Source organism: Nelumbo lutea, chromosome 3 (assembly GCF_056320005.1).
Source record: "Nelumbo lutea isolate HS-2025 chromosome 3, American lotus-T2T, whole genome shotgun sequence".
Lineage (NCBI taxonomy): Eukaryota > Viridiplantae > Streptophyta > Magnoliopsida > Proteales > Nelumbonaceae > Nelumbo > Nelumbo lutea.
Window position 1 is genome coordinate 11,322,127 of NC_142686.1, and position 13,626 is coordinate 11,335,752.

The 13,626-nt window shown below is 42.5% G+C and overlaps 1 protein-coding gene and 1 pseudogene across 2 annotated transcripts; both read right to left on the reverse strand.

The window, feature by feature from the left end:
- Window positions 1-580: 580 nt before the first annotated feature.
- LOC148862929 (pentatricopeptide repeat-containing protein At3g62890 pseudogene) lies at window positions 581-3,237 on the reverse strand (annotated as a pseudogene). Its single transcript, XR_016109748.1, has one exon. The product of XR_016109748.1 is annotated as a pentatricopeptide repeat-containing protein At3g62890 pseudogene (transcript).
- A 148-nt stretch (window positions 3,238-3,385) lies between these two features.
- Window positions 3,386-9,831, reverse strand: LOC148862930 (LIM domain-containing protein WLIM1-like). The gene is made up of 6 exons (XM_088977224.1): window positions 8,913-9,831; window positions 8,407-8,820; window positions 5,923-6,019; window positions 5,783-5,823; window positions 5,594-5,683; window positions 3,386-4,016 (listed from the first exon to the last, which is right to left on the reverse strand). The coding sequence occupies exons 2-6, from the start codon at window positions 8,542-8,544 to the stop codon at window positions 3,807-3,809; spliced, it is 576 nt and encodes a 191-aa protein (XP_088833350.1). The 5' UTR covers window positions 8,545-8,820; window positions 8,913-9,831; the 3' UTR covers window positions 3,386-3,806.
- Window positions 9,832-13,626: the final 3,795 nt, after the last annotated feature.

Genomic DNA, 13,626 nt, shown 5'->3' on the forward strand with positions numbered 1-13,626 from the left:
GAGCAACATAAAAACACATTACACATGTAGCACCTCCTATAGAGCATAAATATGGCGTATCTGTCTAGTTTATTTGAGAGTTGAGACAATTGGTGGGATACTGGGGTCGGCTTCTTTTGGAACTGATATATAAACAATTATGGGAACCCATTTGGTAGATGCTTTGGTTTGACGACAAACCATTTGGTTGAGGCTTTGATTTGATTGGCTATAATCATCAAATAAAAATAGATCACTTTAAATAAAATAGTATCCTTCTTAATTTATACTCAAAGATGAATCGATTTTCATTTCTAGTTGGTTAAATCAAATGTGTCCCAGGATGATGTAAGTGATTATTATAGAAAAAACAATGATTGATTATCAAAAAAAAAAAAAAGGTGCAATGCATCAATATTAACTATTTAGAGAGGATAAAAACACTTCCACATGGGACAACACATCAGTCTTAACTGTGGAAATAGGTCCATTTCACCCGATCAGATTCAATTATACCTGTTCTACTACGAAATCATGTCAAGCAACAAAATATTCAGTGAAAACCTATGTGCTCAGTATGCTATTAAAAGATGGAGGCAAGTTTTAGACATGAATTTCCCTTTAACAATTAGATTAAAATGTTATAACTGCTCAATTTGATAGAGCCAACAGGCATTTCTACTTTGGCATTTTATCAGTTCAAACCGGATCATATTGGTTCTGTTTAGCAATATGAACTAATTTTTATCTACCAATAATCCATACATGAACATTCACCATTTTTAAAGGTGTGGAAACGAGAACGATCTCGGACAACAATTTCTCTACAAAAAACATTTGAAATGGCCTTCATAGCAGAGTGACAATCTTCACAAATCCTTAGATTCTTTACTATTCGAATGGGAGTCCCCTCCACACTATTAAGCAGCCCAAAAGCCACTGCTAACTTCTCACTGTGCCAAGACACTGCCTGCTCTTTATCCTCCTCACTTAAATCAAACAGAACTTGCTTTGTATTAGGAACATAGTATCCCTCGATACTTATTCTTTTCAGTACCTCACTCAGTTTCTTTTGTATCTCCACAAGCTGAGGATGCAACCGGTCAGCAGCAAGGAATTCATGAATATAACCATCAACCTCAATCCAGCTACAACCAGGACTGGATTCAACCTCTCTCTCACCCATTGAGGTCCTCATTCCAACTACCTTGTCCCATTGACCCAGAGATGCATACAAATTCGATAGTAACACATAACCTCCACCATGACTGGGATCCAATTGGGCAATGTGATTTATGATTTTCTGCGCCAGGCCAACATTGCCGTGGATTCTACAGGCACTAAGCAAGGCCCTCCATACAACGATATCAGGTTCCATCCTCATGCTCTTGACAACTTCAAATGCCCTTTCCAATTGTCCAGCACGACCAAGAAGGTCTACTAGAGACCCATAGTGCTCAATTTTTGGCTCAATCCCCCATAAGTTTTGCATGTTATAGAAGATACAACAACCATCCTCTACCAGACCCGAATGGCTGCAACCATTTAATACCCCAAGGACAGTGATGCTATCTGGCTTAACCCCTTCTGCTAGCATTTGGGCGAAAACCTGTAGAGCATCCTTACCCAGACCATGCATCGACAACCCCGAAATCATGCTAGTCCATGTGAGAGCATCCTTTTTAGTTGTCTCGTAAAAAATTCGGCGGGCATAATCTATCCCCCCACATTTTGAATACATATCAATGAGAGCAGTGGAAATGTTTGAACTCTCTGGAACTCCATTCTTGTCTATATAAACATGAACCCACTTCCCTTGTTCTAAGGCCCCAAGATGAGCACAAGCCGATAACACACAGACAAGAACTGCTTCGTTGGGCTTCACCTTATCATGACATAACATACCATGGAAGTGTTGAAGTGCATCATTGTATCTTCCACTACCAACATAACCTGCAATTATAACAGCCCAAGAAACATCGTTCCGCTCCGGCATCTTATCAAACAACTCGCGAGCTTTAACCAACCCCCCGGACTTGGCGTACCCACAAACAAGACTAGTCCAAGTGACCACGTCCCGCTGAGGCATTTCATTGAAAAGCCTCTGTGCGTCCACCATCTTCGCATACATGGAATACATGCTTACTAGCGAATTCCCCACAAAGATATCGGATTCGTAACCATTCTTTATGACCATCCCATGAACGTTTTCACCGTAACCCACCAGCGTTGGAAGACGGGAACACGCAGTAATCACAAAGGTGAAGGTGTATTTGTCAGGTTTCACTGCCAGTGCCAAGGACGGGTCAAGTGCAAGCATGCGGCAGAAGAGATAGAGTGATTCTCGGGAATTGGGTGTCTTGGAGTAGGCTTGGATCATGAGATTCCATACAAGGGTTGGTAGTGAAGAAGGATACTGATCGAATAAGATCCGGGCGTAACGGAGGTTGTTTGTGGAGGCATAAGAGCGAATGAGGGCTCCAAGAAAATAAATGGTGTGAGAGAAAGAGAGGACATGGGTGATGATTTGGGCATGTACCTGCTTGATCTGGGATAATCCTAAACCTTGCTTTAGCAGTTGAGAAAGTATTGTTGGATTTAGGAATAAGAATGAAGCCCTGTTGGTCGGTTTGGAGATTGTCGGAGAGGTAGTTGACAGAGTGTAATTGTTGAATGTCAGCCATTGAGCTTTGAATGGTAGGAATGGTTTGTATCGTGAGATCAAATGCATCTGGTGTTGCTAAGGTAAATCATAATCATGCTTACTCTCTCTCTCTCTCTCTCTCTCTCTCTCTCTCTCGCTAAACCTGGAATTCGATGATGCGTTTTAAATGGAAAGGATAGAGCCTGAATACTAAAAAACGAATGCAATGGATTTAAGGGGTCCAATTGATGGTGACGGTGGCTTGATCGGTAAGGTTTCTGACTTTTTTTTTTTTTTTTGTTAATGAGTTCAGAACTAGAAGATCTCTAACTGCTTTTAGCAGGGACCCGTGGTTGAATCCCGCTATCAGCCTATCACCAGGGTTGGGGTTTGGAGGTGGTATGAGTATGTTGAAATTTAATTAATTATGATAGATATCCGGGGGCATCTTAGTCAATTGGGGAACATTCTCTAGGGCATTTAGGTGGTGGATAGAGTAGCAGAAAATCATCAGGACATTTGCAATCAAGTGATCAAATAAGATAGATATCCGGGGGCAAATAGCTAAAAAGATTGTCTTCTACGTTCAGGGCTTTTCCTAGACACAATACATAAATATAACGGAGATAATGGTTAACTTAAAACAGTTCTTATATGTACTATGAGTCTACATGGGATTCAGATGCATGGCACCACCACCTGATGTGGCCATTGCCTGAGCATGTATCTCCTCAAACTCCAGGTACGTAACTACACCATATGGAAAATAAACATAAACAGGCAGGGTTGTTACTCGAAAGAGAAAGCATTCCAAAGTTTACAACAACAAACCAGTTACTACTAGATATGACAAAAACCCTATTCCAAGGCCGGCACATACTAGGGAAGACCTTGTACTACTAATTGTTATAAACAGAACCTGCTTCTCCTAAACTTTAATTCATTCAAACTCACTCACAATCAAAAAGAATCAACAACTGAAGCCTCCCTCTCTTGAATATAGACCTCCTAATAAAGATAAAACTAGGGAAGACCTTGTACTACTAATTGTTATAAACAGAACCTGCCTCCAATTCATGCTGATCAATCCAACTTTAAATGTGGTCTTACACCAGTACATCGAGTCTACGATAGACGACATAGACCACTGCACCAAGAGAAGAATATGCATAATTCCCATGCATCACTCAGACACTGTGTTCTCAGTCATCCCTTTGCTGTGTTCATTCTTGTCAAGCTGGCTGAAATTCCCCTTCTCCTTAAAGAGCTGAGAATGGTGGTGCCTACAATAGAGTCTGTGTTCATGGGCAACATAGTTAGACGGGCTGATCACACAGCCCCCATGTGTGCACTTGAAGCAAGCCTTATGGTATGAGCTGCCATCCACTGCAACCTGAAAGAAGATAAGAATAAAATTATTATGCCTCTTAAGTAGAAAAAAAAAATCCATTTGATCAGACAACTAAAATGCAGTGTTAAGTGGGCATGAGACACCATTGTTATCTAGATTCTTGGAATATATGAAAGGAAATGTTTCACCACCCACACATGACAAACTTTCACTTACCGCTGAAAATGATTTCTTATTTTCATTTTGAGTTTGTTATGATATAATTATTCTTCAAAATATAGATGGCTGCTCCTTATCTATTGAAGTGAAAAAAAAAATCTCAGATAACTGACTTGGTAAAAAACCTTACTGCAAAGGACCACCACATACACAGACAAGGAATTCTGACTACATTTGGATCAAAGCATACAGTTATATATAGTTGATGTTTTCCAAAATTGGACTATGGACATGGTGAAATATAAATACTCGATTCAATATTCTAAGCATGTGCCCACCATCAAGAAAAAGTAATTAATCTAAACTGAACATGATTACAATACTAGAATTTCCCATGTGTAAAGGATACTCAAGAGTAGACCTTTACTATGAACATTTTATATATAGCACGAGTGTCACAAACTCATTACTACAAATAATTTGAGTCAAGACGGCAGCTATATCAAGTATTATTCTAGGCACCTCTATCAATGAAGTAGACTTCCATAGAACTGGCAATACCTTTAGTAATTTGATACTATCACTTTCTAGTGCAAAGGGGCAATTACTTGGTGTAATGGTAAAATCTCAGGCTGGCAAGTGTGAGAGCCTGTAGGGTGCACACTAGAACCATCTTTTTTATTTATTTGGTAGGGGGAAGGGGTGGGGACAGAGCAGGGTGCATGTGAGGTCCACTGACCTTACCATGGAGAGCCTGTAGTAATGCAGGCTTGAACCCATTTAAGGTCAGCTGACCTTACCTATACTAGAACCATTTTAGTGTACGTTTCCTCATTATCACCTATTGGGGCTTAATTACCAAGGAAAGAGACAAAAGAGTATTATCAAAAACAGAATAATTGTGATGGTTCTAGTCTTCTAACCCAAACAATCAAATACAAAAGGGTAAATTACAGATAGGTACCCTGTACTTTGGGGGTAGTGACAGATAGGTATTCCGTCAGTTAAACATTACATAATGTCTAAAGTAACCTTCTCATGTATTTTTAAGATCATTCTACAGAGTAAAATCGTCACCAGAGAATACCGTTGTTGGAGAATTTGAATATGTTATTTGCTGTCCATGTGAGAACGTCATCATGGGAAGACGTTCGGCTACCCGAGAATGATCTCAGAAATACACAAGGGTATTCTCGGCACTATGTAATGTTTAACTGACGGAATACTATGGATGGACCTAAGTGTCTATTTTTGAAAGTTCAGGGTACCTATCTATCACTACCCCAAAGTACAGGGTACCTATCTGCAATTTACCCAATACAAAAAGTGCAAACATAGAGAAAAGTTAAATGTTTCACTGGATGAATATTGCAAGCAGATAATAGTTTGCGTGCTCGTAAGTTCACAACACATTCATCCTGGATGTTCTAACCAAAATAGGTAAGTAGATAAGGGTATACCTTCTCAGTTGGGTAGACTGTTTTCTTGCAAGCAACACATTTGTCTTGAGTTCCAGCAAACAAAGTTGAAACTTTATTGTTGGCATTACCCTGTTCATTAACTCATAACAAAACAAACTTAGTAAACTCTAATATTAAATTAAAATTTGTATGTAACAGGAAAAAGTATTTCCAATCTTGAAAGCATACCTGATCAACCGATTTATCTGTTCTTGAAACTTTTGGAGCACCTAGAAAATAATTGAAAAATTAGGGAAAAGGTTCAGATTAGTTTCAAATGAATATTAACAGGAAAAATGACTGGAAGTAATTGACTGCCTGCTAGTCACCTTCAAAGCTTTTATCCAAACTGCCCGTCATTTTAAGGAGTTGGTCAAAATGAGGCTTGCAATACAAAACGCCCTCAAAAGAGGAATAGTTACTAAGCTGTTAAAATTAACACCATTAACCATTAGGGGTAGTGAGAAACAACAGATCAAAATTATACATTACAGATGAAGAAATAAATATAAGATGATGTGCAATATCTGTTAATCAACTATCCAATGATGATGATGTGTATAATATCTTAATTGTGTGCAGTGTCGGATGAGGAATTTGGGCATCACCAATAGTTCACACAACACTTTGGTCACTAAAATCTTACATGGGTCTCTCAGAAACGGAAAGAGAAAGATATGATGCAACATTAATGCAATAACACCCATGTCCTATGATGTATAAGCTGCAGATGTTTCCAGAAAAAGAAAGCTAGATTCATTGCAAGTTACAAGTCTCTCTTGATCACCAAGTCATGCAAAAAAAACTCTATCATAATAGGAAATTATACATTCAAGTTTAACTAAATAACCAACAGAAGCTAGATTTTAGGTTCACTGGAGAAATATAAAATTACATTAGTGCAGAGACTTTTTACTGATGAGGCAATGGTTATGCCATCAGATGAAATTTCACTCCACTAACTCAAAGAATCCTCATAATTTCTCTTAATATTTTAAGAAGTAAAGGATCAAGGCAGTAGCAGAGATATGATATTTAATATCATAAACTCAAATTACTACATAACTATCAACATGTGGCTCAGAAATCATGAAATAGTTAACTATGCTTCAAAAGAAAATAATATGTTATGGTGGATCTACTAAAATCATGCAATGGCCTTCCTACTCCTGTTTAATTCCTGTGTTATTCTTGTTTTTCATATCTTCGGTTCTGATTCATGATGTTGGCAAGTCTTTTTAAGTTACATTCCAACAGCAAATCCAGATGGTTGATATGGCTAAAAAGTAGATGAAGTTGGATAATTTCAGAGACACTGCATCATTGATAATCTGTCATGCCAAAATGCAATGACAATAAAACTTGAAAAGTAAAAGCAGAACAACAAAGATATTCTTCAAAAATCTTCCATGATTAAAAAAAAACAGAACTGCAACTATTTTTTATTCCTCCAAGATACTCTTCTTCAAAAATTCCCTATGATATCCTATGACTTCGATGCTGCTTTGAATTTCAGAGTGCACAAAATGGCTGCTTTTATTCTTTCAATTATTAGTTTCGCAGCTGTGCTGGATATTCAGACTTCATACTATGTTTAATGTATATCTCCAAATTCAAAGAACAGAGCACATCCAGTCAGATAGGCCTCCACTTAGGAAGCCCGAAGCTTCAAATGTTTGCTTCCTGCTCAATCAGATAGGCCAAGGTTCAGCATTCTAAAATTTACAGTGGTAATTAATTAAATTTGCCTCTTTCAGGGCATCTAATTGGGTCTTCCTGTCATGTCACCAAGGCAACCATCTTAGAATGACATGCTTGTAAGTGTTTCTTGACCAAGTTCAGGTTTGTTTCTTCTACTCGTGACACCAAAATGAACTGACATAAGATTTGTTAGGAAACACCAAGCAAGCATGTCGCAGAGGTTCCATAGTAGGATCATCTGCACGTTATGATATCTGAGTCACATAAAGATTTAATTTTGTGTTTATCTCACATATCTTAATTTAGTAGCTACAGCAAGCTAAACATGTTGGTGCTTTGACAAGACAAAACACCATATGTTTAAGAAGATTGTGCTGAACGTGTTATCTGCCATTGAAACAGGACCACAGAAGTTACAGAATGCTATTGATGATTTTAATTGATAAGCGAATAAAGCCAATAATCAAGGATCATGTCAAGCATATCTCTACCAAAACCATGTGAGTTACAGAGCATCAAGTTTCCTATTTGGCGTAAGAGAACAGTCCTGAAAGCACTGAATTTGAAATCGATCTGTGTAAGAAGGAGACAATCCAAAAGATAACATGGTAAGAGAAGTCGACCTTTGTCAAAAGCAAGAGCGAGCATGTAAATCAGAGTCCACCATACAGAAATCTCAGGTTTAAAATCTTTGCAGGGGAAGACAAGGAAAGATCATAAGCGACATCATCAGTAAAGAAAAATAAAATTTTCAAGAAAGAGGAAAAAAGAACAAATTTAGAAATTAGAATCGAGGAGTCGTCAACAGAAAAAAGAAAAAAAATGTGGAAAGTCCAGAAACAAACAAAACAAACAGCCATATTAGGAGAAACAAGCAGATGGCATAAACATCTTCGTGACCGTTATTACCAAAGAAGATATCCCAAATCAAACAACAAAGGAAACATGAGAACATGAAGAAGACTGAAGGGGACTGCTGTAGAATTTAGACAAACATAGGAAAAGCAACAGTGATGGTGGAACAGGAAGTCTGTACATATATATGGTAGATGAACTACACAAGAAGGATAATAACATAATTAAATAAATGAAAAAAGAGAAAAATTGAACACCTTGAGGGTACCCTTGCAGTGGTGGCATCGGAAACAAGCCTTGTGATAGACCTTGTTATCAGCAGTGAGCTGATCCACCAAGTAAACCGTCTTCTGACAAGCCTTACATTTCTGAGTTGTTCCTGCAAATGTCGCCATTTCAGATCTCTCTCTCCCTCTTTTCACCGCCTTTAATATCGATCAGGAAGAAAGGCCCAGATAGATTCTGAATCAGATTTTCAGAGATAATAGAGGAAAAGAGAAACCAAAATGAAGGTAGAAGATGAGGAGGTCTCCTATCAGGCTATCAATCTCTGTCTTTGTCACAATTCCAGCTCGGACACTAGAGGAGAAATAACGGCACTAAGCAGCAATATATTTTGAGTTGACTGTTGTTTTTAACTTTAATTGAACTGCTGCTTAATTTACTGTAAACTGTAAACATAAACATTACATAAAACAAGACGGCGTGAGCCGTAAGAGAAGTTACAATTACAGACAATCAAAATCTGTACCTGCGTACGTACCAAGCGTGGGTGGTATCCGTATTTTTAGCGGGTAGATTTGAACGACCAATTGGAATCCTGATTCCTGACCTCAGTAGTAGAATCGGTGGATATTGGACCAATCATTCATGTTTTCGAGTCCGCGTTCTGTGCACTGAACGAGTGCACCCATCAATGAAAGGCGAACACGTCATCTCATCAGTCTTAACCGCGAATTAACGGAGACTTTCTCCGTTATCAATGGTTGGGCTGGTTGAACCGGCCACAAAACACGATTTGGCTTTTTCTCTCATGTTAGAACTCGACTCAAACCCCCTCTGTCATCCAAACCTAGCCCTGTTATCAGATCATCAGCAATCAATACCATCCGATGCCGGCGACAAAGGATCAATCAGTGATCAACCGTAAGCTGCTTCTCTTCCTCCTCCTCCTTCCCTGTAAACTCAATGAAGAAGAGTGACTTATGATGCAACATATGAACTCTCGGTTATAGACGAGCAGCTCCACTGGCATCCCTGCAATTGGTTTCTCCACCACGAAGTCCACATGATTTAAATCGCTCTGTCCCATTTCAATGGTGATTCTCTGTGCCCGGCAAAGGGCCAACGGTTATGGATAAGCCATTGCTGAACCCACACCGTGCTCAGGAATAGAGATAGGAAGTTGTCAACGAAAACGTTTTCTTGGGTTCACGGGTGGATTTCCTGGTTGCCACTGTTGATCCGGTGTTCCGAAGTAAGCACCAAAGGGCAAAGGCCAAAGGAAAATCAAGGTAGTAAGGCCTGGCACGATTTTGAACCGGCCCGGCTTGGATGAAGGTTTACAGGCCGTGCCGTGACCTGGCATAATTGTATGCCGGGCTTGGGGTTTTAGGTCAGTAGAACAGGTCGGCATGGCCCGCACTGTCGTGCCATGCCGCCCAAGGCCTGCCGGTTAGCACAACCTGTGGCTTGACCTAAATATATATATATATAGTATATATTATAAAAATAAATATTTTTTTCAATTTTGTTATACTATTTATTTAATTATTGTATATGATGAATGATGATTTGATCCGACCTATGAAACGGCGACACGTGGACACTGACTCCGCATAAGCGACAGTTTAGCATTGTGGTCCAGTACAACTAAGTAATGGGCCCATAAAGCAGCTTGCCACAACGCAAGCTCTAGGTTCCCCGAGCTACCTCGAAAGGGATATTCCGAGGCAACTTTAACTTGTGAGCTAAGAAAACTAGCTCGCTCAAGCTCTCAAACAGACAAGTCGTCCCGAGGACTAATTCTACTAAGGGTACTCCTGAAGTATTCCAAGCTCGCTGCAAAGTAGCTCGCAAATGGGCAACATGAGCATTCCTCAGGAAGCTTCTATTTAACAGGCTGTACTAGACAAACTGGGCCACATCCCTAACTAACAGCACAGCCCCTGTCCTTTCGACAATCTGCGCCCATGTCTCTCAACAGGTGGAGGCGTGCCTGTCACTTTGGAGACATGTCACTTCCCCGGGCAAGGAGTACGTCACAACGGCCACCTACGCAGCCCGGCAGGTAACGGCTGTGGCAGGGGCCCAGTGGCGGTTATACCCGATCTCACAAGAGCGCCCCTATAAAAGCCCTCAGGGCAGAGGAGAAAGGACTTCTGGAAAAACCTCTAGTCCCTCGAATATAGTGATAAAGCATGACCTCCACTCTTAGCCTTCGTTTTTTCATTACTTCTCATACACAATACTAACTTAAGCATCGGAGTATTCTCACCGGGTAAACCCCCGGGAATCCTTCATTTCATCTTCTCAAGTGTCGTTCATTGCCAACAAGGAGCCAGTCAGCAGTCAGTTAGGAGTGCTCAGATCGCGCTACATCATTTGGCGTCGTCTGTGGGAAACGCTTCAAAAAGCCTTTCTCTCTAAACTATTTCAGTCCCTTCTTCCTCTGTGAAACAAACCAACGCTCATGGCTTCCTCTAGCAATGTCGGACGAAGCACAGAAATGGATAACTCCAGGGAACAACCCCAGCTTCCTATTGTCTGTATCGGACAATTCACCGTCCCCCTCTTAGTGGACGAAATCCCCAGCTTGAACGTGCCCCTCACAATGGCACCCATCGTCACCCCACTCCCTACTACAGTTAGAACGATGTTCACTGAACCTTCGGTCATGCCCCCAGCAGCCAGACCGAACCAGCTAGAGGACTTGATGCAATGCATGAGGGCCATGGAGGCTCAAATGCAACAGTTCCAACAACTTCAGCTCTATCAACAACACGTACTGCACCAGGTCTCCCAGTACCAGTACCACCAGCAATTTCACCAGCTGCCCCAACCTCAGCTTTAGCAGCCTTAGCTCCCGCCTCAGCGCCTAGCCTCGCAGCAAGCCAAATCTCGCCGCCAGAGCGAGCACTTTGGCCGAGGAGAGGCCCCCCAAAATCTCCCAAAAAACCAGGCCTCCCCCCACGGTAGACAGGAGAGACTGGCTACCCCGATCTCGCCGCGGGCGGACAAGTCGGGAGGACCCCGGCTCGGCAGGTCAACGTCGCCTCGATAGTTGAAGTTTGGAACCCCGATCCATGAAAACCGGTTTGATATCCTGGAAACAGACTCCAAGCAGGCCCCTTCTGTTCGTAGCCATCACCAACAGACCGTGCTACTCCCGGTGCAAACCATTCTGGGCAGCGCGGAGGTGAGCAGCACGAACGCCGAGCCCACCAAGAAGCAGAGACGCCGCCGCCGAGCTCGCCGATCTGTCACCCACAATTTGCCCGATCTCATGGGCAAAGAAGAGGTAGGCTCGGCCGAAGCCAAGGCTCCCCTCCTCTCGGTTCTGTCCCCCTTGTCTTCCGAACTCTTGGCCGTCCCGATGCCTAAGGATTTAAAGCTCCCCCCTCTTGACAAGTATGACGGGTCGTTCGACCCGAATGATCATGTAGATGCCTTTTAGTCACAGATGCACCTGGCACAAGCCAGTGAGTCATGCTTGTGCGTGGCCTTCTCCACTACTTTCAGGGGAGCAGCCCGCATGTGGTACCAGAACTTGGCACCAGGTTGATAAGAAGTTGGGACCAGTTCGCACAAGCCTTCATGTCCCACTTTGTCACCAGCAAACGGTGTCTGCGAATTGAAGAAAGCATCTTCAACGTAGCACAAAGAGAGGGAGAGTCCTTTCGAAGCTATATCAAGTGGTTCAACGATGTTTATATGCAGATACCGTGCCTGGACCCCGCCGCACGCCTTGTAGCAGCCAAGAAGGGAGTGAAGCACAAAGAGTTCAAGTGGCACATGGTCATCAACCAACTTGCGACCATAACCAAGTTTTTGAAACTTGTGGATAAGTTCATAGCCACTAAAGAGGAGATCAACCAAAAGGGCGAGAGCGCACCCGAAAAAAGAAAGAGAGAAGGAGAGTCTTCCAGTCAAGAGGACACCCGAAGGAAAAAAGAAATAGTTCGGGGGGCAAAGCTGGGTCAATTGTTTCGAGCTCCTGCACATGACCGAGCTTATTACACCCCAATGAATGCAAAGCGGTCCGAAATCCTGATGGCGATCAAGGACGCCCCATACGTGAAGTGGCCACCCCGTTTGAGGGGGAATCCCAATGAATGAAATAAGTCTGTATTGCAGCTTTCACAAAGACCACGGTCACAGTATCGAGAGTTGTAAAAACCTCCGCGACGAGATAGAGGAGCTCATCCGTCGCGGATATTTGAGGAACTTTGTACAAAATAATAATAATAATAATAATAATAATAATAATAGTAATAGAGCAAGTCGGCCAAGGGAGCACGGTGAAGATGCTCCCGAGTCCAACAGTAGGCCGACTGAACAACCGCAGAGGCAGCCTCCAGAGGAGAGGCCAGTTCGGGGGACCATCCACATGGTAGTGGGAGGTTCGATTGTTGCGGGTTGCACTTCAGCGGCAGCTCGGACGTTGGTTCGTGAGGTCACCCAGGAGGAGCAAAACCCCCCAAAGCGTTCGATAACGGAAGAGCCAATTTTCTTCATAGAAGATGATGCGCGAGGGGTCCATTACCCCTACGACGATGCGCTTGTAATAAAGCTAAGAATCAACGACTTCGAGGTCAGGTACATACTCGTCGACTCAGGCAGCTCGGCTAACATACTCTTTAAAGTTGCGTTTGACCAGCTCTAGTTGCAGAGAAGCGACCTGAAGCCCGCAGGCACTCCTTTGGTAGGCTTTAGCGGAGAAGAAGTCTGGCCCCTTGGGAAAATAACAGTACCTGTAGAGATCTGCACATGGCCTTGTGTGGTCAGATTCAAACACAACTTCCTGGTGGTAGCAACCCCCTCTCCCTACAATGCCATAGTAGGTCGACCGATCACCCATGTCTTACGGGCGGTGGTCTCCACTTACCACTTGGCTATGAAGTTCCCAATAGACTTCGGTGTGGGAGTAGCGCGGGGCGACCGACTCAAGTCCCGCAAGTGCTACGTTGCCACCCTAAAGGGGAAAACCAAGATGACCGATGACCTTGAATTGGAACGACCCACGGAGCAAGGCGAAGAGTGAGCCGCACCCACAGAAGAAACAGTCGCGGTCCCGACCTCGACAACAGACCCAGCTCGAACGGTTTAGATCGGCGCTTCTGTCCAGGAGCCCCTACGATCCAAATTGGCCCGTTAGACAGAAGAAACGCAACCTAGCCCCGGAATGATGGAAAGCGGTTGACGAGGAAGTCGAGAAGCTCCTCGCAACGGACTTCATAAGAGAAGTCCAATACCAG

Excerpts from the sequence above, each read along its gene's own strand:
- LOC148862930 (XM_088977224.1), bottom strand. The coding sequence starts at position 8,544 with ATGGCGACATTTGCAGGAACAACTCAGAAATGTAAGGCTTGTCAGAAG. Across the intron at positions 6,020-8,406 it reads ACTGCAAGGGTACCCTCAAG|CTTAGTAACTATTCCTCTTT; the intron begins GTGTTCAATTTT and ends TAATTTTAACAG. Across the intron at positions 5,684-5,782 it reads CAGATAAATCGGTTGATCAG|GGTAATGCCAACAATAAAGT; the intron begins GTATGCTTTCAA and ends GTTAATGAACAG.